This window comes from Rattus norvegicus, chromosome 15, assembly GCF_021556685.1.
Source record: "Rattus norvegicus strain SHRSP/BbbUtx chromosome 15, alternate assembly SHRSP_T2T, whole genome shotgun sequence".
In the NCBI taxonomy this organism is placed as follows: domain Eukaryota; kingdom Metazoa; phylum Chordata; class Mammalia; order Rodentia; family Muridae; genus Rattus; species Rattus norvegicus.
In genome coordinates, this window is record NC_141548.1 from 56,456,815 (window position 1) to 56,482,249 (window position 25,435).

Here is a 25,435-nt window from a genome sequence, read left to right on the forward strand (position 1 = left end):
TTTGATGGAGCAATGAACAGATTAGTTTTACAACCCCCTTTAAAAGCAAACTTTTGCCTCAGGATGCAAGGATTTCCTGTTATGCTTTACCCCTTAAAGGGCCCATAGCACCTCCTGCTACCAACATCCTGAGGACCAAGCCTTTACTGACAGTCTTTGCAGGGGGGAAGCATTCATCCAAACCTTAGCAAATGATCAGAGGTGTTCATTCCAGAACCATTGTTCCAGGATGTAAGAAGCCGAAACAGGAAGATTCATTGTAGATGGATATCTTTAATTCTTATTTTTGCCTTTTGTGCCTTATGTTTTAGTCCTCTCTGTAATCTAGACCTGTTTCCAAAATACAGTGTAATTGTAGGACAAAATCTGGCACTGTCGGATTCTGAGGCAAAAGAATACATCTTCTATTTCATTGTATTTCCCTCTTTAATTCGGAAGGTTAAGTAGTAGTTGGGAAATCACCTTATAGGTAAGCTTTTTTTTTTCTTTTAAGAATTGTTTTTTGTTTTGTTTTATGTATATGAGTGTTTTGTCTGGATGTATGTATGTCTGTGCACCACATGTGCGCCTGGTGCCTGAGGAGGCCAGAAAAGGGTGTTGAATCCCCTGGGACTGTAGTAATGGATGGTTGTGAGCTACCATGTGGGTGCTGGGAGCTGAACGACGTAAGAGCAACAAGGTCTTTTAACTGCTGAGCCAGTTCTCCAGCCCCTGCAGGTGAATCTTGAGTCATTCTTCATGCCATCTGTAAAAGCAGGGTTAGTATGGGAAGTAGTTTTTTACTGGTAAGAGTACAAGCCCAGGGGAGGCTTATGAATTGGGATCTGTAATTCTTCCTTCATCTGGTGTAACAGTTCAGTGTGTTCTAGGCATCTAGGATCGGAGAGATGCACTGCAGCCATAGGTCAGAGAGGAGAGCAGCGGTGTCTCAATGGAGTGACAGCAATGGTAAAGACATAGTAGAACAAGCAAACTGGGATCCTTTAGAAGACGAAGAAAGTAGATGGCAGATGATTAGTCCTTCAGCTATAGGAGTAAATAGTGTTTTAATCAAGATTTTCTAGAGCAGTGCTTCTCAACCTTTCTAATGCTGTGATTCCTTAATAAGTGACCACCCAATCATAAAACTATTTCGTTGTTACTTAATAACTATAATTTTGCTACTTTTATGAATCATAGTGTAAATATCTGACATGCTGGCTATCTGGTATGTAACTCCTCTCAGAGTTGAGAACTTCTGCCATAGAGGAACAGTGACTAGAATTTAGGCTGTAGTCCAACTTGTCCAACAATGGCTGTCAAATGGAGCGTCCACTCAGCTGGGCTTCAGTATACATCAGAATCCTGAGGAAGCGGGCAAAGAACAAACACTTCCTTCTTGTCCTTTATATAAGCTGCCACAAGAAGATGTGGTCCAGATTTAAGGTAGCTCTTCCTTCCTCAAAACATCTAGATTTAGGATGGGTCTTCCCACTTTATAAAGTCCAATCAAGGAAAAATTCACACTGGTGTAACCACCCATTGAGTTTTACTTAATTCCAGATATAGTCAAGTTGACAAGCAAGAACAACATCACCAAAAGCTTTTTTGTTGCACTGGTGGAATTTGTAAGTCACATCGAGGATAGGAGTACTGGGGGTGAGGATGGGGGTGGGCTGCAGAACTAGCCTGTTTTCACTGGTAGTAATTGTGGAGGGGAAAATGTAAAGTTAAAGTTAGATTTCTAGAGGCAGTATTGTAGGATAAGACCATATACTTGTGAGGAAAAAGATTTGCATTCTTCTTAGGTTTTGCCTAGCGAGTTCATAGGGGAACTTAGAATTTGTTCAGTTTTAGTAGTTTTGTCAAATGTTCGAGGATCATGATGTGTACTTATATGTTGATTGATATATTTTAGTGGAACTTTAATATACATCTTTATCTTCAAACTTTTCCGGTTTTGAGAAAGAGAGAGAGTAGTTTTTGTTGTTGTTGTTGTTGTTGTTGTTGTTTATTTGTTTTGTTTCGTTTTTTAGGACAAGGTCTCTCTGTGTAGCCCTGACTGTTCTAGAACTCACTCTGTAGACCAGACTGGCCTTAGATCTGCCAGCCTTTCTCTCCCAAGTGCTAGGAATAAAGGTGTGCACCACCAGGCTTGGCTAACATAATTTACTTCTTATTGCCTTCTTCATAGATAGAAATTGTCCATTTCTAGGTGTTTTTCTCAGTTAATCAAAGCTTTTGTTTTCTAGGTCTTTTTCTGTACCACTTTTCTAAGTTCTCATTTCTTTCATGCTCTGTTCCATAATGAACTAGATATATGGGCTGCTGTGTCTTCCCTGCACATTTATAATTGGGCTAAGAATGCGTTTGAGAGAAATTAAAGATATACACTATGCTGATAATTTATAATTGGCTCATTTGCTCTCTTGGAGAACAGCTTGTACAACTGATTTGCTCATGTATTGACATTCTACACCGTTTAAAGTATCTAATTACTTCAGAGTTATTTTCTAACTTATATTAAAAGAATGGTTACATTTTATGTAAGAGTTAGTGATATAATATATAAATTTCCCAATTAAATCCATCTTGACTTGCCATCTTTTTTCACTTCTTAAACGTTTTTCTAACTTTTGACTATATCAGAATGTGACCTAAATGGCCTAATTAAGTGAAATGTTCTTATAATCACTATTGAGTTTTTGGCTTTGCTTTTATATTCCAGGATATTGTATGTTTTCTTTTTGTTGTTGTTTTCAAAACAGGGTTATACTACTAATCCCAGGCTGACCTTGAATTTACAGTCGTCTTGCCTTACCCTTCTGAGTGCCAGGTTTACAGGCATGACCACCCCATACTCAGCTGGTACCGATGTGACTTCCTGTCCAGTGATATATATTTATTTTGAAATCATATTAAAGATGTCTATGATCTTTATAAAGACGTGTTCTGATGCTGGGGAATGTTGCGTTGTTAGTAGAGAATGCAGGGAAGCCCTGTGTTCAATGCCTAGGACTGCATACAAATTCAGACATGGGTTCCTGGAATTGCAGAAATCAACAGAGGCAGAAGGATAAGAAGTTCAAGATCAGCCTTTGCTGTATATTGAATTTGAGGCCAAAGTAGGCTACATGTGATCTTGACTCAAACACACACTTGACACATGATTAGTTGTATTCCAAGTAGAACTTATCCCCCACCCCCTTTTTTTTGAAGCTGCCAGGGCTTTTTCTAATCACTTGATGATTAGGTGATATGAAGTGTCATGTAGTTAGCCCATTTGCTTTTGCTCACAAGAGTTTTTTCCCTTAAGTAAATCAGTACCAGTTAGTTATCTCTTGGTCTGGAATTTGTTTTCTAACTTGTGCTGTTACCTGAATTTTCATTTTCAATTAAATGATTAGATTAGTTTTTTGATTATAGGCCTACTTTTTTAATGCTTTGTTTAGCATTTATACTGTTGCCATGTTATTTTTTTCACTACTTTTAGCACCTTTGACTTTCATCAGCATGTGTTAGATTATAGAAATACCTTGGGTAGTTTTGGTTTTGGTATTACTTAAAAATTAATATTTTTAGTCAGTTTGCCTTTCCGTGACCTCTGTAGCAAAGAATTTTTAAGTAACATCCACTTTTCTTCTGTTTTTTGTTTGTTTGTTTTACTTTTGATTTTCTTCCAGACATGACGAGGTTATGAACTAGAGATCCTCCTGCCTCAGCTTCCTGAGAAAAGGGATTACTAACATACATAGAGCAGCACATGGACTGCTATATTTAGAACAGTACTTCTGTGGCAACTTAAACAGTTATCAAGAGCTGGCTTTCTTTTCAGTTAGGTTTTCACCTGGTATTTCCCCATGTTCTTTGACTTACATATCTTTTTAGTTAACCAGTAGTTAGGCGAGCAGTGTTCTCCTAAAGGACAGGCCTCTAAGTTTTACAACACTTTTTTCTTTTTTTTTGGTTTGTTTTGCTGTGTAATGATATAGTTTGTTTATTTAAATGGTTTTCCTCCCAAGTTGCCCAATGGTTTAGCAGGTTTTCTTTTACTTTCATCTCAAACAGTCAACACTGTATTTTATTTTCACCATGTATGCTATTTTAACATTATATTAACACCATAGTCCAATATGTTATAGGGCAGATTTAAATTAGACCCTTGGCAGCGATGGTCCCGCTCCCAGATCCTAGGGATTTCGGTGATGGTGGATGCTCCTTCAGGTCCTGTCTCCAAATCTGCTGCCAGACTTAAGCACCATATACCTCCACTCAAGCCCTCTTTGTTGTCTTCAAAAGATAAATGTATTTTGTCTATGTAAATCCGCGAGACTATTCCCCATAGTTATATACTTTCTTTTGCTTATGTTCTCTGAAGAATAAAACCTGATCTTACTCGGTAGCCCAGATGGGTTTCAAAGTCACTGAAACCATAGATGCCTCCAGTTTGTAGTATTCCTCCTGCCTCAGCCTCTCAAGGCTGATCACAGGGTTAGTCATCACATGGCTTACTTTCACTTACATTTTTGTTTATTGTTTCATTTTCTTAGGTTTTTTTTCTTCTTTAATACAACACTTTTTATAAGTAGCATTTGAGGTTGAATGTCCAGTACAGAGGAGGTACAGGTCTAGCCAGCAGGTTCCAGAGTTGTTGCAGACTTAGAAGGCAGTACCATTTTTGTTTACTGGTATCCCCTTTTAGTATCTTTCTGTCCATCTCTCCCTCCCCCCATCTCTGCCTCAAGGGATAAACAATCTCCATTTTTGAGTTTTACTTATAGGTTTGTCTGTTTGAAGTTTTAGGCCCAGGTGTGTAAAATTGAAAGATTTTACAGTTTTAACTCTCTCTTTTTTGGTTAAAGTAGTTCAAAATGTCAAAAATTAGGAGGAAGGTCACAGTGGAAAACACCAAGACCATATCTGAAAGCACATCCCGAAGACCTAGTGTGTTTGAGAGGCTTGGACCCAGCACTGGAAGCACAACAGAGGTGAGTTGTTGCTGCTGTGGTTTCAGGGCACCTATTGGAAGGGACTAGGGGTGTGGCTCAGTGGCAGAGCCCTTACCTAGCATGTATGAAGAGGCCCTAGCCTTGATCCTGTGTACTGAGGGAAACATTTAAAATACTATTATTGAAATACTAATTGCTGTTATAAAGGAAAATGTGTTTTGTCATGCGTTGGGTTGGCTTAGCAAATTTTATTTTATAAAAGGAAATAAAAGGAGGGGTTAAGGTTTGCAAAGTTATTATATATTTTTTTGCATGTTCAATGTATACAGTATATTTTGATCATATTAATACCCCATTCCAGGAACTAATCTCTGCCTAAATGCACACATTCCTTCCTGTGCTTTCCCACTCTGTTATGTTTATTATTACTGCAGTAGCATATGTTCAGTTGGCATTTGGGTCACTCTGATTTGACTTCACCCTGATACCATCTTTTCTTCAGACAATTACATAGTAATATTTGTCTCATAGACACAGTGCCGTAACTGGCTGAAGACCGGCAGCTGCCTCTATGGAAACACATGTAGGTTCATACATGGCCCTTCACCTCGTGGGAAAGGTTACAGCAGCAATTACAGAAGGTAAACTGAGAACTCAAATATCTTCTATAGTATTAAAAACCAACTTTTGTAATTTAGTGTAAAAATATGAAATAAAACCATGGATTTGGTCAGATTTTCTGGGATAGTCTTCTTAACACTCATAGATTAGGAAGATCTTTTGGTTGTTACTGTTAAGATTAATAAAACTTTAGCTTTAAAATGTACCTGTTTACATGCTTTGGTAGTGGATGCATATTACAATATGTATATCCAAATCAGTGAACACCTGTGGAGAGACTGAGTCTGGGCAAGAACAGCCCCTAAAAAGGCCCCTACCTCACACAGCCCCAGTTGTGTATTAAATTTCTGCTTAGGCAGAACTTGGAGGTGTGAGAATTTACTTTTAGTAAACGTTACAGCTATTCGCTCTTAACACAGTAAAATATAAATAAGGTTTAATTGTAATTTTCTACAGGCATTTTAAATTCATATCTTTTTTTTTTTGTTTTTTTTTTTTGGGGGGTTCTTTTTTCTCGGAGCTGGGGACCGAACCCAGGGCCTTGCGCTTCCTAGGCAAGCGCTCTACCACTGAGCTAAATCCCCAACCCCTTAAATTCATATCTTATACAAGCTTTGTTACAAAATCTACTTGCCAAACCTCTTAGGGCACTGTGTTAATATAAATGCATTTAGGGGCAGGAGTGATAGGCCAGTGGTTAGGATCCCTGAGTGCTTTTCTAGAAGACCTGGGTTTAGTTCCCAGCACCCATAGCTAACAATCATCTATAACTCCAGTCCTGGGAGATCCAGTATCATTTTCTGGCTTTAGGTACCAGTCATGTACTTGATGTGCAGTAATGCAGAAAAAAATACCCATACACATAAAGCAAACAATTTTTAAAAGTTAAGCGTGTTTATATGTGGATAAACATTTCCTCTGTAGAATGTCATTTTGCCTTTGATAGAAACTTGGCTAAACTTAATTTGCAACAATGAAGATCTTTTTATATCCCCTTTATCTCCTTTTGATGATTTTATAATAATTTTTAAAGGTAACATGCATAGTGTTTTTTACAGAAATAATCTAATTGGTAAACAAAGAGTTTACCTAGTCCCGAAATTGTGTGTGCTGATTATGTTGTCTACAGCAGTAGTAGGAAAACTGAATATAAAAGTTAGTGACTGAAGGGGTGCGTGTGTGTGTGTGTGTGTGTGTGTGTGTGTATGTGTGTGTGTGTGTGTGTGTGTGTGCGTGTGTATTCACTCATGTGGGCACTCCACATTTGAATGTGAGGGTCAGAGGACAGCTTTTGGGAGTCTGTGTTCCTTCAGGCTTGAATGACAATCACTTTTCCCCTCTGAGCTGTCTTGATGGCTGTTGGCCATCATTTTTAAGGTGCATGAAGTAATTTTTAGTTTGTATCCAACTACATACATATCTGTGAATGGGAATCTCTGAAATAATTGTGCTACTTTACAACCTAACCTTTCTCTTACTACCCTTCATCTACAATATGTCTGCTCTGCTTGAAGGGGCTCGAGACCCCATATGTACAACAATGCCAAGCAACCAGAGCTTCCAGGGACTAAGCCACTACCTAAAGACTATACATGGACTGACCCTGGACTCTGACCTCATAGGTAGCAATGAATATCCTAGTAAGAGCACCAGTGGAAGGGGAAGCCCTGGGTCCTGCTAAGACTGAACCCCCAGTGAACTAGACTGTTGGGGGGAGGGCGGCAATGGGGGGAGGATGGGGAGGGGAACACCCATAAAGAAGGGGGGGGAGGGGGATGTTTGCCCGGAAACCGGGAAAGGGAATAACACTCGAAATGTATATAAGAAATACTCAAGTTAATAATAATAAAAAAAAATTTGTCACCTAAAAAAAAAATATGTCTGCTCTGTTTAGGTGGTGAACAGGAGGTACACAGGCTGCTGTTTACATACTCATTCTCCTCAGTTCATACAGTGTTTCTTTTTCATGTTACCAGTACTTCTCACACAATAGAAGTTAACATGTATCTTGATTGGCATTAGGAGAAACTTGTAAATATGTCTCATATTTTAAAATATTACTATTTAATAAGCTGAAACATTGTTTTTCAGAAATTTAGGCACCAAAGAGAGAAAAAATATATTAGTCTGTATGAAGTTATTCATATTATTCTTATAAAACATCATATAAATAAATATTTTTGTTGTTTTGTTTTGTATCAAAGGTCACCGGAAAGGCCTACAGGTGATCTCAGAGAAAGAATGAAGAATAAGCGTCAGGATGTGGATTCTGAATCCCAGAAACGGAACACAGAGGAGTCATCCTCACCTGTTAGGGTAGGCATAAAATGTCTAAAACTCACTTAAGTTCCAGTAGTCATTCATTCCATACATTTCATTTTAAATATTAAGTTGTGTGATTAATATGTGGTAAATCTATAATTAGACATGGCAATGTCCTGTGTGAATGAATAATTTAAGGGGCAGGGATTCCCTGAGGAACTGTTCTTCTATGTACTTAAAATGACCAGCAGAGCTTAGGCTGAACTTAAAAGGTTTTGTATGTTCCTGGAACTCATGGGTATCTAAGTGTAGGCTGCAGTTGTGAAGCTATCCCTGTGGTCAGTTTTCATCCCTCTGTAAAGAAACTCCATCTCTTTTATCAATCACTCCTGTAGCCCACTGACCATGAGCCCTAGGTAGTCATGAAATCACTTCTTGTTTTATAAATTGTCCACTCTTTGTGCTTCTTTAAGTGATTCCTATAAGGTGTTATCTCTTGTGAGTAGTTTCCTTAGTTTTTAATATTTATAGAAGATTATTCTTTTGTCTTTTTTTCAAAGAATATTCGATTAGCATTCTGTATTCTCTTTTTTCACTTATCATTGATGGATATTTGAGTTCTTCCCACTTTTTCCCCGTAACGTGAGTGAGAAGATTCAATTTTTTGTTAGCATGAGTTTAGTTTTCTTCCTTTCTTTCCCTATCCTGGGGAGCAGAATTACTGAACACAAGGTTTCTTTTCTGTTGCTCTGACACAGTGCCTGTCAGGAGCCATTTGTTTTGCCTCAGAGTATGAGGGTACCATGTGCATCATGGCAGGGTGCGTGGAGGCAGGAGCACAGGCAGTTGGTCGTTTGCATTCACAGCTGGCAGGCTGAGAACATTCAGCTGTGCTCAGTTCCCTTTCTTCCTGGTTTTCATGATACTCATCCACAGGATGGAGTTTCCCACTTCCGCTAACCAGCTTAAAAAGCCCAGAGTTGTCCTAATGCCCTGTCCTTTAGTACAGTTACTCATGATGTGACCCCCAACCATAAAATTATTTTGTTGCCACTTATAACTATAATTTTCCTACTGTTGAATTGTAATGTAAATATCTGATATGCAGGATATCTGATATGTGACCCTTGTGAAAGGGTGGTTCTACCCTCAAAGGGGCTGTGACCCACAGGTTTAGAACTACTGTGCTAGACCGCCATTGAGAGACTGCATTGCTGTTACTTCTTGACTTCTTGCTTCTTGACTTCTTACTTCTTGACTTCTTTGTCTTCTTTACTTATTCCTTGAGATATGAAGGTTCCATGTTTTCCATCTCCTAATTTAATTGTGATTTTGCTTTGTAATAACCAAGGACGACAAACATCATGCTCATTCTCATTAGCTCTTGATACATATTTGGAGAAATTCTGCCCATATTTTAAAATTGAGCTATCTTTATTGTTGAGTTGTAAGAATTCTTTATATTTTGAGTACAGGTAAAAATATATTTTTTGAGGGTTTCATGTGTTCCATTCTTTTTTTAGTTAGTAATAATTGTGACATAATTATATGTTTATATACTATTAGATTTCTAGTATAAGTTATTTTGGTTTACTATTGCTTAATACAAATACAAGTAATTTCCTTGTAACAAAAATAACAAAAAATTAGATTGCTGTTTTAAAATTTTGGGTTTTTTAAAACTATTTTTAGTCTAAATAATTAAAACTTAAGAAAAGTTATCAGGATTAGCATATAATTTCTGTTTGCTTTCATTTTTAAGTTACCTAAAACAAATTTTTTACCATTTTGTGCATTGTTGTTACATTTTTAAATTTTTTTCCAAAGACTGACTGCTTGGGCTCAGTCAGTCTTCTGGCCTCTGTCTCTGCAGAAGCTGGTACTGCCTAGGCTCTCAGCACAAGACATTGCTCTCACTGCAGTGTGAGCTCACATGCTGATTTTTCCCCCTGTCACTCTCCACTATATTAAAAACAAACAAATGGAAAAGGCTTGTTAAACTTGTTTGAGAGTTTCACACATGTGTGTATGTTTCAATCAGATCCCCTTCACCACCTCCTCTCCTCTATCCCACCTGCCACATAACCTTTCCTTCCCAACCTCATGTGCTCTTTTTCTAACCCACTAAGTCCACCTAGTGCTGCGTTTGTACACCCTATGTTGAGACAGGGCATATCACTGAACCTAGAGTTCACCGTTTGGCTTGACTGGCCGACCATTGCGCCCTGGGATCCACTTGTCTCTAGTCTCTCCAGTACTGGGTTACAGATGTGTTCCACCATCCAGGGTTTATGTGGGAACTGGAGATCAGACTTCACACCCTTAGGCTTGCTCACCAGGCACTGTGCTAAGCCATCTCCTAGCCCCTTGTCTTCACATTCTTGATCCTGGTCTGTAAAACTCAAAAAATTTTGACTTTTCTGGAATTCAGCTTACCTATTTCTTTTTTAAAATTTATTGTTGCTTACTCTAGGTGTTATTTGAGAAACTTTTATGATACAAGGTCATAAAGATTTATATATTCATATAAAATATAAGTAATATCAAGTAAAATATTATAAAATATTAAGGAAATAAGCTCTGAACATCTCCCCTCCCCCCATGCATGTGTGTGTGTGTGTGTGTGTGTGTGTGTGTGTGTGTGTGTGTGTATGCACATCTGATTCCTTAAAACTTAAGATCACTCTTCTGAGATCACATGATTGACTACATGAACTGTAATTAGGTAGTGTAAGGGACAGACACAAGGATTTACAATGCGAACACGGCACCTCTAGGTATTATTAGCTAACCTCTCCTGTCAGTTTCCTCCTCCATAAATTAGGGACTGGCTTTGTTGGCATGAAGGGGTAGAATTGGCCGTTCTATGCTGACTACTTAATAAATGCCCTATAGTGGTACTAAAATAGCTCTTCTGATCTCTAATCTAAAAAGACTTAGTCTGTTAACAGAAATTGGATGTGAGCATTAATTCAGGTTGTTAATGTATATTTAAGTATACATATTGTTATAAAGGCTTATATGTTCATATCATACTAGTAGGTGGCAGAGTTGGCTATTAGGAAATTTAAAGTCTGGAGTTGGAAAGAGGACTCAGCAGTTAAGAGCAACTGGCTGCTCTTTCTGAGGACCTGAGTACAATTCCCAGCAACCACATGGTGGCTCACAACTGTCTATAACTCCAGTCCCAAGGGATTTGATGCCCTCTTCTGGCCTGTAATGGCACCAGATACACAAGTGATATACAGACATACATCCAGGCAAAACACTAATTTGCATAAACTAAGTAAACCTTAAAAGAGAAAGAAGGAAAGCTCGTTTGTGAGGACATCCTCAAAGGCACCAAGCTTCATATTTACCCAAGGGATGAGTTAAGTGTTTCAAGAGTGGCAAGTAGTGTTTAAGTAAACAGAAACTTGAACTTGGCAGCATTTCAGACTTGTGAGTCTTTAGGTGTTCTGCATGACAGATGAACAGATTCTCTTCATCTCTGGTGTGTTCAGTAGTGTGTGATGCTTTTCTTCCTGTAGTGACTTCCTGTTGGAGATGAAATTGGTTTTAGGGTATGGATAACACAGGCAGAGCTAAAATAAGCATGTGATTTTTCAGAGTTAACAGATACACTTTTTTGTCATTGGTGTTTACTCCAATATGTCCAAATTTTAAGGTTGCTGGATTATCTTTGATTTTTGTGGGGAGACAGCTTCATAAATAAAAATTGTAATTCCATAGTCAGAGATGTAAGCAAAGTGCATAACAAAGTAAACAACCCCTGCAAAACCAGAAAACATGGTGCAGGGAAAGGTTTGTGGGTGAAAACCCAAAAAGAGAGGGAAAAATAAAACAGTTCGCTATGAAGCATTTAAAGGCTTTTATGAGCTTGAAGAACTGTGATACCGTTGTTTGTATCTGAACATAAGATGAGGGCTAAGTAGGTACTGTTCAGTTCACTTCAGCAAAAGGAGTACTGGTGTGCAGACTCAGCCCTTGGTGTCTTGTCTCTGGTGGCTTGCTTGTCTTACTTGAAGTGTGCTGTATCACATATGTACTGAGTGTCAGGTACTCAGTATGAAAGTAACTAACGGTCAGTTCCCCTGGGTTCACAGTGAGATGACAGCTATGGATATACTGACTTAAATACAATGTATCGACATTTCCTCTTACCTGCTTTATTTTCCCTTCTGATGTGGCAGTGAAGAGTTACAAGGTTGCCAGTGTACTTGCACGTGTCCATTAGAGAGGCAGCCTTCTTGATCTGAACAGAATGTAACACAGTTGACTTAGATCAGTGAGGGGCTTAGTCAAGCTTGAGTAAGGACTTACACTTTAATGCATCTACAGAACCTTTCTTTTTTTAAAAAAACAATGTTTATTTATTTAGTCTATATAAGTACACTGTAGCTGTCTTCAGACACACCAGAAAAGGGTATCAGATCTCCTTATAGATGGTTGCGAGCCACCATATAGTTGCTGGGATTTGAACTCAGGACCTCTGGAAGAGCAGTCAGTGCTCATAACCACTGAGCCATCTCTCCAGCCCCTATAGAACCTTTTAAATATAGTAATTGAATTTTGTTTTATTCTCTAACAGAGGCTTGCTGTTTTACAAAACTTGAACATAGCAAATAAATTAGCATAGAGAGTAAAATTGACCCCTGAATATAACAGTGAGAATATTTAAGCATTTATTAATGATAAAGGTATAAATCTGTTCTAGGAACTGTCCCTTCAGAGAAGCTGTGTAGCCATATTTCCGAATAGGTTAAATAGTTCATTGTACTAGGAACGTGTCGCTTAGGTTTAGAGACCCTCTCTGGGTGCTCCTCTTGTTTGCTTAGACCCTTTCCTCTGTACAGACGGGCAAGAAGAGTGGTTTAGGGTTGCCTTCGTACACTAGTGCCTTTTTCTTTAGTTTCTAGTGTGGTAAACACAGAAGATTTGACATTTGAGCTTGTTTTATGTTTTGTTTTGTGGGGTTTCTTGGTTGCTTTTGTTTTTAGACAGGCTCTGATTCTTTAAGTCAGGGTGGCCTCAAAACTCTAAATCCTCCTGCTATGGCCTCTCTCAAATGTTATTGTGCTTAGCTTTGATGTTAACTTAATGTTAATTAATTCAGCTACTTTAATCTGTCATTCTTATCGCCATTTCTTGTTCCTATAATGAACATTTCAGAGGTTTTTTTCTTTTGAAACTTAGTGTGACATTCCCTTTCCATTCTCCAAAACTGTCAGTTGCTTTAATTTTCTGCTTTCAATGTGATTACTTATTTTCAGATAGAGAATATGCTTTAGACTTGATATTATCATGTATCAATTTAATTCAGCTATTTAAATTACTTTTTCAGATGTTACTTTGTAGGGGGAGCTTAAGATGTTTGGCTAACATCTAGCTATAAAACTTCTACCAGGTAACATGTTTTATCTGTTTGCATCCTGCTCCTAGCCTCCTCTTTTCCTTTTCACTAAACACTCATTTGATAATTTACTCCCCCTTACCCCCCCAGCAATCAGCTTCCTAAACTGATAAATTAGTGCCTTCCTGCCTTTTCTATTTTGCACTCACATTGTTTTACTCTTTCTAAAGAATTCTTAACTTGTATTTCTCTACTTGATTTTTACCATAACTTGTGGCATTTGGGAACAGTACCTACTTATTACAGATTTAAAGCAAGGTCACGAGGCTTACTCAGAATGTGGTCAGTAACTCTTAACCTTCTACCTTAAAGCCTTCCACTTCCAGAGTCCTGCTTACTGCAGCAACGGTAGAACCATTCCCTTCTCTTTCTCTCCTGATTTTATATGTATGTATCTGTGTGTGTGTGTGTGTGTGTGTGTGTGTGTGTGTGTGTGTGTGTGTATTTCCAGTGACCTCCTCTGTATATTGAGCTAACTCAGTTCTCACTGATGTCTTCAACTTTAATCTATCACCATTATTGTTACTTTTCTAAGTCCACATGTCCCACATTCTTAGCGTGTGGGTCATCTTTATATTGGGCACAGAAGTCTTTTTTTAAAAGCTTACTTTGTAGAGATACAATTTACAAACAGTAAAATATACTCATTCTAAATAATAGTCTGATTCCTGATATTTACACACATTTCCTTCAGCTCAAAATATGTCTCTATTTTCTATCCTAAACGCAGTCTTGAAGTGTTCATTCAGATTTGTCGTTTGACTGGAATCCTGTAGTGTATCTCCCTGTCTTGACTCTTCTGTGTATTGGTTAATATTTCAAGCTTCAGCCGCATTGTGTATCTATAGTCTGCTTCTCTTCTTGCTTAGTAGTGTGTGACTCAGCAGAATGTGTTCATGCAAGGATTGACGGACATTAGGGTTTCGAGGGTTGGGTTATTTAATAGATCTTTGGCATGAGGGTTTAAGCCTCTGCATGGGTGGCCTGGCATGTAGTGGCTGTAATTGTATTTGTTGAGGGTTAATGATGTTGCCCATCTCTTAATATTTTTTTAGCTCTTTGTTTATAACACACACACCTTTTATTGGCTCATTGTTTTGTGGTTTTGCTGGTGTATTTTTTTTCACAAATTAGGGTCTTTATCTTTTTATTCATTTGTAATTCTTAGATTCTGGATACCAGTACTTTGTGAAGCATATGTATTGCACACGAGTTTATCCAGTGCAGGGCTTGCCTTGTCATTTATCACCTTCCTCCTCAGTAGTTGGGGTAGTTCCTTCATTTCCCTTAAATGAATGTGCCCAGCACACTGTGTACATTTTTCCTTCTGCACTGAGACACTTAGACCAGAAGTCCTGGTCTCTTTCATTGGTATATCAAGACACTGAATACTTAAAGAGACTTAAGTTGGATTCGTCATGGTTTTTAAGGCCTTTCATGAAATATGATCAGAAAGTATGTATTTTTCTCTTAACAACAAACAACCTCTAATCATTCAGACTTAGGATTTCAGGGCTTTTATACTTGTATTGCTTCCTTGTGCAGAAAATTCTAGTCCCCTTTTTGCATTATCACCCACTTAATATTATATTTAGTGGTTTCACAGCAACAATTAACAATGTTACAATTTGCGTGTAGAATGTCCTCATGTGTTTGGAAGCTTGGTCCTCAGCTGAAGGCTGTCTTGGTGGGTTATAGGGATGCTTGACTTTTTGACATTGCAACTCAACATTTACAAAGTTCATTCTAGAACTAGGTAATAGAATTACAAAAACAAAAGCAACAAACAAAAACTCTTAAAATGTTTTAATTAAGTTTATGATTAGAAACTGAAAGGCCCATTCTTGTATAGCCTAGGCTATCCTTGAACTCATGCTCCACCAATCTAATTAGCACTGCAATTAAGGGCTTGTCACTACTCTGAGCTAAGTTTATTATGATCTCGTGTTTTGTTGCTTTCCTAGCTATCTTTGGGTTCCTGTATCTGGCAGGTTGGACATGCCCCAATGGAGAGCTGGGCTGTAGAGCTTCACATGGAGGCAGTGGTCACTGAGGGTGGGCCTTTGGGTTCATCCCTGCTTCCTGTCTGGTCTCTGCTTCCTGATCTGTTTAGCTTGCTGTTCCTTCTTAATCACTGTGGGCTGTACCCCCAAACTATGGGCCCAAATAAACTTCTCCAGTGTTTAGTTTTTAACTAGTCTTTGTCATAGAAATGAGAGAATAACTAATGCATAGGTTATTGAAAAGTTCAATTTTTTTGTAGTTCTCAGGATATGCTTTGGGATTTATCTGCTAAATCTGGCCATTAGGAATTGAACTAGTTACTGTATTTTTAAGCAACCAAATTAATAAATACATGGATTTATATTTTAGGATTTATTTATATATTAGGATTTCTTTTTAATTTTGTAAACACAAAATATGTGATTTCAAAACCGTATTTTTACATTAAAAAGTCTGGTGTTCATCTTTTGATGGCTCTAACTTGTTCCTCATAGGCCACATTCATTTTTCCTTCTGTATAAATGTGTACTTGTGTATGATGCATATGTTGATAGACATCTATAATTTGTATATAAATTTTTTATACATAAAAGATGACCTTATATTTCCCTTGACTTTTTAAACTTTTTTTTTTAAAAACAGGTGATCATTCCATAACAATATATTGAGAGACTTTTCAGATTTTGTGGTAGTTAATGTGGTGTTTCATTGTTTACCGATGCCATGCATTATTCAACCAGTCTTGTGCATGAGGATTTAGGTATTTCAGTGTTGCTCCTGCTGTAGGGCTGTGGTGAATGTAGGGCTGTGTACTTGATACATACATACATACTTACATATATACATATTACATATAAAGTGTGTCTTAGAGCAAGCATATCTCAAGAGACAGGACTGCTGTGCCAGAGTGTCCTGACCACGGCCAAGCAGTCTCCTGCTGTTGTTGGTGTGTGTTGTGGTTGTTCGTTTTCCTTTGCTTTTCTGGTATGTTTTGCCATAATTGTTTTTCCAGCAAGATAGGGGAGTTGATGGTATGTAGTTTAGTTTTCATTTATATTTCTCTTATGAAGTGTAAGTATTCATATGAATCTTAAGTGTGATCTTTCTCTGAACTCTAATATCTCTTCTGTCATCCCTATCCCTTGTTGATTTCGTCTCTATTTTCCAGTCTCCACATTTTAAGGATAACAGTTAGATATGACTTATCTGAAAGTGCTGGTGACCAGAGTGTTTTAAATTTTAGATTTCCCCCCCACATTTTAGGATATTTGCTTATACATAGTGAGTTGCCTGGGGGATGGCAAACCTATCTCAATGTGAGATTTATTTGTATTTCATACACTGTGTTCATGGAGCCTGAGGGTGATTCTACTGGGTTTTGTGCCCCTGTCCTTTCACATGAGGACGGCTGTAGATTCCCATCGGGCCTGTGCTGCTGCTCAGGTGCTCAGGTTGAAGAGTTCGGAATCTGGAGTTTTGAACTAGAGATGCCAAAGTATAATTCATTTCTCTTTTCAAAAAAGTTTCTTTCTTAATTTCTGTCTTAAGCTTTTTGTCTTAGCGTCCCACAATGTAATAATCTCTTTCCTCCCTCAGTTTGATTTTGGTAAATGTTTTATCATAGCAAAAGAAAGCTAACTAGAATAGCATATTAGTATAGAAAAGATGGTAGATTAGTGAAAGTGAAAATCATGAAATATAAATCTGATAAATATGAGATGTCTCTGGCTCTTGGTCTGATACAAAAGGTATCGAAGGGATTTAGTAATGATGTTCAAATATCTAAAGAGTTATTAGCACGTGGAAGAAATATTAAGTTTGTTTTGTATAGTTCCAGAGACTAGAACTAGTCCTAGTCAATAGAGTCTGGAGTGATAACAATTAATAACAAATTTCCTGATATTTAGAGCTTTCTAGAAATGGGAGCAGAAGGATATACAATCAAAGCTGCTACTGGAAACCTTGGGAGCTAATTTTTTCCCTGTTAAATTTTCTTATGAAGGTCTTCTAAATATAAATTGTTATTATTCAGTTCCTTTTATGATTGAAATTATATTCCTTACAAAGATAACATTTTATTTGGCTACTTATTATCCACTTATAATATCTGTTTTCAGTTAGCCTCAACACTTTTAGTTTAGATTCCTTGTAATGCCTCCTTACTATGTAAGATAAGACTTGTAATGAATATAATCTGTCTCACAAGTAGATGTTCAAGAAAAGAAACTATAACTAAAATAATTTAAAACTCCTTAAACATTGGATTTCTGAAGTAGAAGAAACCTAAAACATTTTACCAAGCTAGGCACAGACTTATTAGGCATCACAGCTTGGTCTTATTTGAAATGATCCAGTTGTAAATTTAACTTAGTTGATAAATTCTTAGGCTTTGATATAAAAATATTGGCATTTGATCATAGTGTTGATCATAGGCAGCATTGTTCCTTAATATGCTTTGAAATTTTTAATAATGTTATTCTTTGAGAATTTCATGTAATACATTTTGATCATGTTCCCCCCTCAACTCCCAGACTTAGCCTGCCCGACCTGACCTCCTGACCCTCTCCTCCCTACCTGACCTCCTGACCTACTCATGCAACCTCAGGAGTGCTTGTTCTTATTTCCTTTCCCCCTAGTCTTAAAACCCGCACATTTTATGTTGGGTGCAGAGCTTACCCTGGAGCGTTGCTGACGTATCAGGATTGCACCAGTAAAGAGAACCGACTTGCTCTTTCCCAGCAGCATGCTCACCTCCCCACTCCACGATGGGGTTCTGTCTGGACCGAGCTTGTGCAGGACTTGTGAATGCTGTTGGAACTGTTGTGAAGTCATACGTACAATTAGCTGTCCTTCTGTGTCCTGAAAACACTGTCCCATTGAATCCGTCCATCACCTCTGACTCTTAGAGTTATTACCCTGTTGTTTAGGTCCCTGAACTGAGGAGCCTTCTGGGGAAAGTGGGGAGGATACACAGATGACCCATTTAGAGCAGAGCACTTAGAAATCTCTTATTTTCTGTGCTTAGACCAACTGTGGGTGTCTGCAATTGCCATATACTTTAAAAAGAAGTTTCTCTGTGAAATTTAGAAATGCACAGACCTGTGGGGATAGCAATAAGTCATTGATCCATTTAGCAGAATAGCAGTAGTAGGCTCTCCCTAGGGCCTATGACCTATTTACTTGCAGGTGCTTGGCCCCATTGATGGTGCCAGCTATGGTTCCCATCTTGTGGAGTGAGCCAGAAGTCCAATCTGAAAATTAGTTGGTTACTCCCTTAGCAGTCCTGTCAGTATTGCACTAGTCGGTATATCTTGCTAGGCCCATCACTGTAGCCCATGGGGTTCACAGCTAGGTGAGATTGATCATTTTTTCCTCCAGTAACTTGCATAGCATCTTCTAGCACTATGAAAGCTAGTCCTTGATGATGCTTTCAGTTTAGTGGCAGCTAGATTTCTTTACCTTCTTTGACTTAGGTATTATGCAGTATCTTTAGCAGAAGAATATATATTATCAGGTTCTGCTCAGAGTAACCAGTAACAATGGCAATACCTTTCATACTTTTAAAAACTGTAAGTAATCTAGTCGTAAGTGTTTAGCCTAAACTACTGTGGTTGCATATCAGTATTCCAGTATGAATGTATTTTAGGATGACTAACTTAAGAATGCACAATAAAGTAAGAAGGTTGTGCTTCTAATTAGTATGTTTGAGATTAAAAGATGTCAAGCCATTCTATTGAGAGTATCCGGGAAGCTGAAGGAAGACCATGCTGCTCATGTGATAAACGACTGATGTGCTTAACACAGTATAGGCTGATAAGTAGAGAAAATGGGGAAATGGGTATTCTTTTTGTATTAGATAGGGTTACTGTTGCTGTGATGAAGCATCATTACTAAAGGCAACTTGGGGAGGAGAGGGTTAATATGGCTGACATATGAGTCACAGTCCATTAAGGGAGGCCAAGGCAGGATCTCAAACTGGGCAGGAACATGGAGGCAGGGGCTGATGCAAAGGCCATGGAGGGGTGCTGCTTGTTTCTTTCCCCTGGCTTGTTCAACCTGCTTTCTTACAGAACAAAGAACCACCAGAGATGACCCCACCCACAGTGAGCTGGGCCCTCCCTCATCACTCACTAGTAAGGAAAATGCCCTACAGGCTTGCTTGCAGCCGGAGCTTATGGAGGCTTTCTCTATTGAGGCTTCCTCCTCTCAGATGACTCTAACTTCTTTCTGTCAGTTGACATAAAGCTAGCCTACACACTTGTAATGAGCTGAAGCTTTTTAAGTATTATCCCGATAGTTTCCTAGTTATGATTTGAAGTGGGTTGGTTAGACATAATCTTCTATCTTGAAGTCCTCCTATGTGTTGAAGCCTGAGTGCATAGTGTATGACAGATAATAGAAATTTTATGTGATCTCTGAGCAGAGTCAGAGTTGCATTGAAAAAATATGTACAACTCAAAATTAGGCAGTTTTACACCTATAGGTGTGAACTGTTTGTATAACAGAACTGTACTGATTATCGCATTTCTAGTTCAGAATGGGGTCTAAATAGTCCGTCATATATAGATACAGACCAGCTTGTGTATTTTACTGTGCCAGTGCTGCTACTCTGAAACCCTTGTTAGTTATGTTAGTGGCTGGGTTTTATATGGTACTTTAGAAAGCTGGTTGTTACAGTCAGTATTTTGGAGGTGATTTCTTGTAAAAATATTTTCAGAATGGGTAGGTGGTGTATATTCTTGTGGGTTTAATTCATACAGCTGGGAATGTTTCTCCAAAATGTCATGGTCAAATAATACAATGGAACCATCACATCTTACACATGCATAAAAGAAGTAGTGCTTCTGACATACAGTGCAAAAAAAAAAAAAGAATTAAAAGAAAGGGGAACCACATGAATTAAAATTTAAGTACTTGTCACATACATTAAGACAGCTAATTTTAGTTCAGTCAAAATCAGAACTGCATTAAAAAATTTAATGTAGTGCAATCAAACCCAAAAACTTAATTTGTGATCATAAGTGTCCTACTACATAAACAAATGATTATAGCAAGAACAAAAAGTTCAAATCACACAGTACAAAAAAATCTGTAAATAAATATTAACTACAGTACAAGAGAAATATTAAATTATACAATTCCGTCAAACTGTAAACAGTATATTGAAATGAGGTCCATAAAGTAAGGGGGTTCCTGTTTTGCTGCATGACGCTGAACTTTTAGAAATCTGAAAAATGCCATGTTCCCTGTCTTCACAGGCTATGGGTTTTAGAGTTTCTTTCGGATGTAAGCCATCAAATAGGAAAGCAGAAGTTGCCTTGGATATAGGACAGTTCTTCATTGGTGTTAGGCAGCCTGCAAACTTTAAGCTACAGTAATTGTTTTCCTTTTCTTCTGATTGCCAGCTGATACTCATTTCTTTATTTCTTGATCTTTTGTAAATTTTCCGTGACAGATTTCATTCTTAAATAGTCTGTTGTCAACCTGTATTGCTAGCAAGCAAAGACATAATGTAATTTTGGAAATGATGTTTATAATTTATAACTATATGTAGAATTTAAAGAGAGTCTTTAAAAAGAAAACTTTAAAGAAAAATTAATTTGTTTCAGGCAACTGAGTTTTGTTTTTTTTTTGTTTTTTTTAATCTTTATTAACTTGAATATTTCTTATTTACATTTCGATCGTTATTCCCCTTCCTGGTTTCCCCGCCAACATCCCCCTAGCCCCTCCCCCCCTTCTAAATGGTGTTCCCCTCCCCATCCTCCCCCCATTACCGCCCTCCCCCCAACAATCACGTTCACTGGGGGTTCAGTCTTGGCAGGACCAAGGGCTTCCCCTTCCACTGGTGCTCTTACTAGGCTATTCATTGCTACCTATGAGGTTGGAGCCCAGGGTCAGTCCATGTATAGTCTTTGGGTAATGGCTTAGTCCCTGGAAGCTCTGGTTGCTTGGCATTGTTGTTCATATGGGGTCTCGAGCCCCCTTCAAGCTTTCCAGTCCTTTCTCTGATTCCTTCAACGGGGGTCCTGTTCTCAGTTCAGTGGTTTGCTGCTGGCATTCGCCTCTGTATTTGCTGTATTCTGGCTGTGTCTCTCAGGAGAGATCTACATCCGGTTCCTGTCAGCCTGCACTTCTTTGCTTCATCCATCTTATCTAATTGGGTGGCTGTATATGTATGGGCCACATGTGGGGCAGGCTCTGAATGGGTGTTCCTTCCAGGCAACTGAGTTTTATGACTGAAAGTACTCAGAAGTTCGAGCACTTAATCTGACATTCATAGTTAGTATTAGATTATGACTAAAAGTGGTAAGTTCACTGTGAGGGGCTTTGATTATTTTCTCACTAGTAAAATATGGTTTGGAATCTTATAGAACAGAGTATTCAGTTGAATTACTGGATTACTTTATAAATTGAATTACTATTTTCCATTTTGGAAGGTAGGTTACTATTAAGCTTGGAGTAACATCTAAACCCTAGTGTTTTGTAGTATTTAGCCTCAGTATTAAAGATTAATATACTAATTGTGTGAAATAACATTTGTTTATCCAAGTCTTTTCTTTAATTTTTATAAAATTATTAAAATGAATTTGAATGCATCATTTGGCATATAGGCAAATAGCTATTACTTTAGGGCCTAAGTTTCATTTTTAGAAACTTAGTGGTTTAGTGTTTTAAAGTTGGATTTTATGTCTGGTTACTTAGCTAATCTTCCTATTGTATTTAGTCATTTCAAACTGGTATTTACCAGTGGCTTTTCACATGGAAGCTTAGTGTGGAGTAGAACATCAAAGGACTGGGTTTCTTTGCATTTTTTAAAATATCTGAGCCACTTACATTTACTATGTTACTGTTCATTAGTAAGTAAATACTTTCCTGTGGCTGCACTAGAACTTGCAGGTAAATGACACAAGTCCTCCTCCCTCAGAAGCAAAGCTGAGTGAAATGGAAATGCTATGTATGCAATAATGACCTCATGCGTCTTAACCATATAGTAATCTGAATGTGTGTATATATATACTTTTTAGAAAGAATCTTCAAGAGGGAGACATAGAGACAAGGAAGACATAAAAATTGTTAAAGAGAGAACTCCAGAAAGCGAAGAAGAAAATGTAGAATGGGAAACCAACAGAGATGGTGAGTTTAAAAATCCTTGCTCAGCTAATAGAATCTTAATTATTCACTGGCCTATTAGAGTTTGAGATACCTTTTAACTGTGATCTTCACACTGCTTTAGCATGTCCTCTTGATTATAACTGAATTGTCACAAACGGGTACATGGTAGTGTTTCAGCTTCCTTATTCTTTTCTCTTCCACTTCCAGAACTTTATTATTAATATTTTGGGATTTTTCATCCATTTGTAAACATTTAAGTTTCTCAATACTAAGTTTTAAAAATGTAAATATAATTTAATACATCAAATAATTAAAATGAGATTGTTAAAGTTATTTTAAAGAAATGGTTGGCTTTATGTTTTCAGAAAGAGTTGAAGTTACATAATACTTTGAGTCCTGAAATTTATTTATGAATTAATCGTAAGCAAAATTCCTATATTTTCTTAGAAGCATTTTAATAGACTGGCAGCACTGGAAGCGACTTCCTCAGTAAATACTGATTTTCTAGTCTTGAAGTGATGATTAGGGTCCAATTAGGTGACAATTTGTTTATGAAAATTAGAAAAATCATCTTTGACTCATTGTCTTGCCAGGTAAGCACCATAAAACTCTCTTTTCTCCACCTCTTTGGTACTCTGGTGAGGGAGCAGTCTTAACTACGGAGTCAACACATGTTGAATACATTTTAATATGATTTATACCTTCATCTAAGAGTTTTTACCTTTAAGAATTTCAGTACCTTTTCAATGTAAGCTAAAACAGACCAGCGCTATGATATGTACACTGTTGCCTGTTAGTGTAAATAAATTTGCATCAGAGCACAGCCCCCTGCCCTTTTAAGTTACAGTGGCTGAGTAGAGTCCTGGAACAAGGACCAAGAACTTGCAAGACTTAGTACTTGTGACTGGATTTCAGAATGCTGTCTGAGGATATAGCTAGACTAGCATGGAAAAGTACTCGAATCACCATTCCAAGACTGGAAAACCAGTACTTACTGAGGGAGTGGCTGCCAGTCTGTTACAATGTTTCTAAGAAAATATAGGAATTTTGCTTATGATTAATTTATTAACATTTTATATTTCTAATTTAAATTAGTAGAAAGAGTATAATAACCTATTATAGTTGACTAGTTAATATATTGAAGGATTTATTTCTTTTATTCTATATGAAGTCTTTTTATTACTATATAAAGTCAATATATTCAATTGAATTTGAAACCTGATTTCTTTCTCATCAATTTAGTACATTTATTATATGCTGTCTTTTATACCTTTGGTTATCCTATGTGTGTCTGCAGTATGTGTGTGGGGGTATTTAATGAAAATAACCCATAGGCTTATATTTGAATGTTTGGTCCTCAGTTGCTAGAATTAATTGGGAAAGATTAGGAAGTTTGGCTTTGTTGGAGGAAATGTGCCACTAGGAGCAGGCTTTAAGGTTTCAAAAGCCAGTGCCATTCCCAGTGTCTCTCTGTCTCTCTGTCTCTGTCTCTGTCTCTCTCTCTCTCTTTCTGCCTCTTGCTTATAGATAAGATGGCCTGCCCTGTTGCCATGTTCCCTCCCCCATGATTGTTATCTTCTTTTTCCTTCTTCTTTCCTGATTCTTCCCTTAGTTTTTCATCATGGTGAACAAAATAAAAAATATTATGACATATCATTACAGGAGAGGAACATACATGAAGTACTTTGGTAATCTTGGAAGGAGATTCATTATCCTAAAATAAAGTATAAAATACCAAAGTCACAAAAGATTTGAATATAAATCTTATATTTATAACTATAAATATAGTTTATTTATAAACTTAAATAACTAAATGAAAAAAGTAAAGGCAGAAGTTGTACCAGAAGAAAATGCTTGACACATGTAAGCATTAGTAAAAATACTATATAAACACATAATGAACTATCACAAATATTTGAGAAGGTAGTCCTATTTAAAAACTCATGACATTTTAAATAAGTAATGCCTAAGAGCTAGAAATAGCTAGTATGTGTTCAACTTTACTGCAGAGAAAAGCTCATTAAAACAGAGACAGAATTGCCTACATACTGAAGTTTTTAAGTGGTGGTTTGTATTGGTAAGGTTGTCTGGGTTCATAGTAAAATCAGAGGCTCTATTTTGATTCTAGCAAACCTAGTTTGATAAAGGTGATAGAGGAATAGTTGTACTTCTGAATCAAGGCAGTTACTATTGCAGCCCCGTGTATAGCAGCAAGACCTGACATCCCTCAGGAGGTTGGCCATGTAAGCTGTGGTGTGCTTACCTGATGAAATGCTTAGCAGATACCAAAGTGAAGAGGTTGAGCTGTGTGTGTAACATGGAGAGGCCTTGTGCATATGGCGGTGTTTGTAATTTTGTTGGGGGGGGGGTTGTTTGTTTCTTTGTCTTGATATAGAATCTTATGTCGTTCAGCCTGACTTCAAATTCATAACCTTTCTGCCTCAGCCTTCCCAGTGCTTGGGTGACAGATGTGAACCAGTGTTGTCTGGCAGTCCGTTGTTTAAATGAGAATTTTACATATGCAGCACTAAGCTGTCTGCAGTGTTGATACTGTGAGACTGGCCATTGAGGACAGCAGAACTGCATACTTTTCTTTATATTCAGACTTGCTTATGCCTTTAAGTGAGAATGTATCATAAAGACAAAAGAAAATACCAAATCTTTAGTCTTTAATCCTTATTTATATTCTTGAAGACCTATTTTGAGGTAATAGGTAAGAACAAGGTTGCTCTATTAAAGAGCGTGAATACCTGTATTAGTAAATTATTTTATAGGATAGATATCTACCTTCTACCACTAGACCCTTACCTATGCCATACCAAACAATGCAGCAATTAAAAATGCCCCACAGCACATGTAGAAGGCATATTTATATCATTTATGTCCTTTTGTTTATGTTAATTGCTTTGTTAATGTACTTATCTGCTCTTCTGTTAATTAATAAAGATATATTTAAATGTCACCCTTTCTTTACTGTGATGGCATCTGTTTTTTGTTACATAGCTTAACTTCTTTCTACTGTAAAATATACCATTGCCAACTTGTATTTTTCCAGTTACTTGGAGTCATACTCCATACATACGATGTATAATCA

The 25,435-nt window shown here is 37.4% G+C and overlaps 1 protein-coding gene across 10 annotated transcripts in view; it reads left to right on the forward strand.

The window, feature by feature from the left end:
• Positions 1 to 25,435, forward strand: part of Zc3h13 (zinc finger CCCH type containing 13) — a 64,493-nt gene that overhangs the window by 2,998 nt on the left and 36,060 nt on the right. For 8 of the 10 annotated variants that reach the window (XM_087585709.1, XM_087585707.1, XM_087585711.1 and 5 more), the window contains 4 exon segments: positions 4,842 to 4,967; positions 5,460 to 5,569; positions 7,754 to 7,865; positions 22,254 to 22,362. In XM_087585709.1, the coding sequence (XP_087441835.1) occupies positions 4,851 to 4,967; positions 5,460 to 5,569; positions 7,754 to 7,865; positions 22,254 to 22,362 (448 nt within the window). In that variant the 5' untranslated portion in view covers positions 4,842 to 4,850. 10 annotated transcript variants of the gene reach the window in all.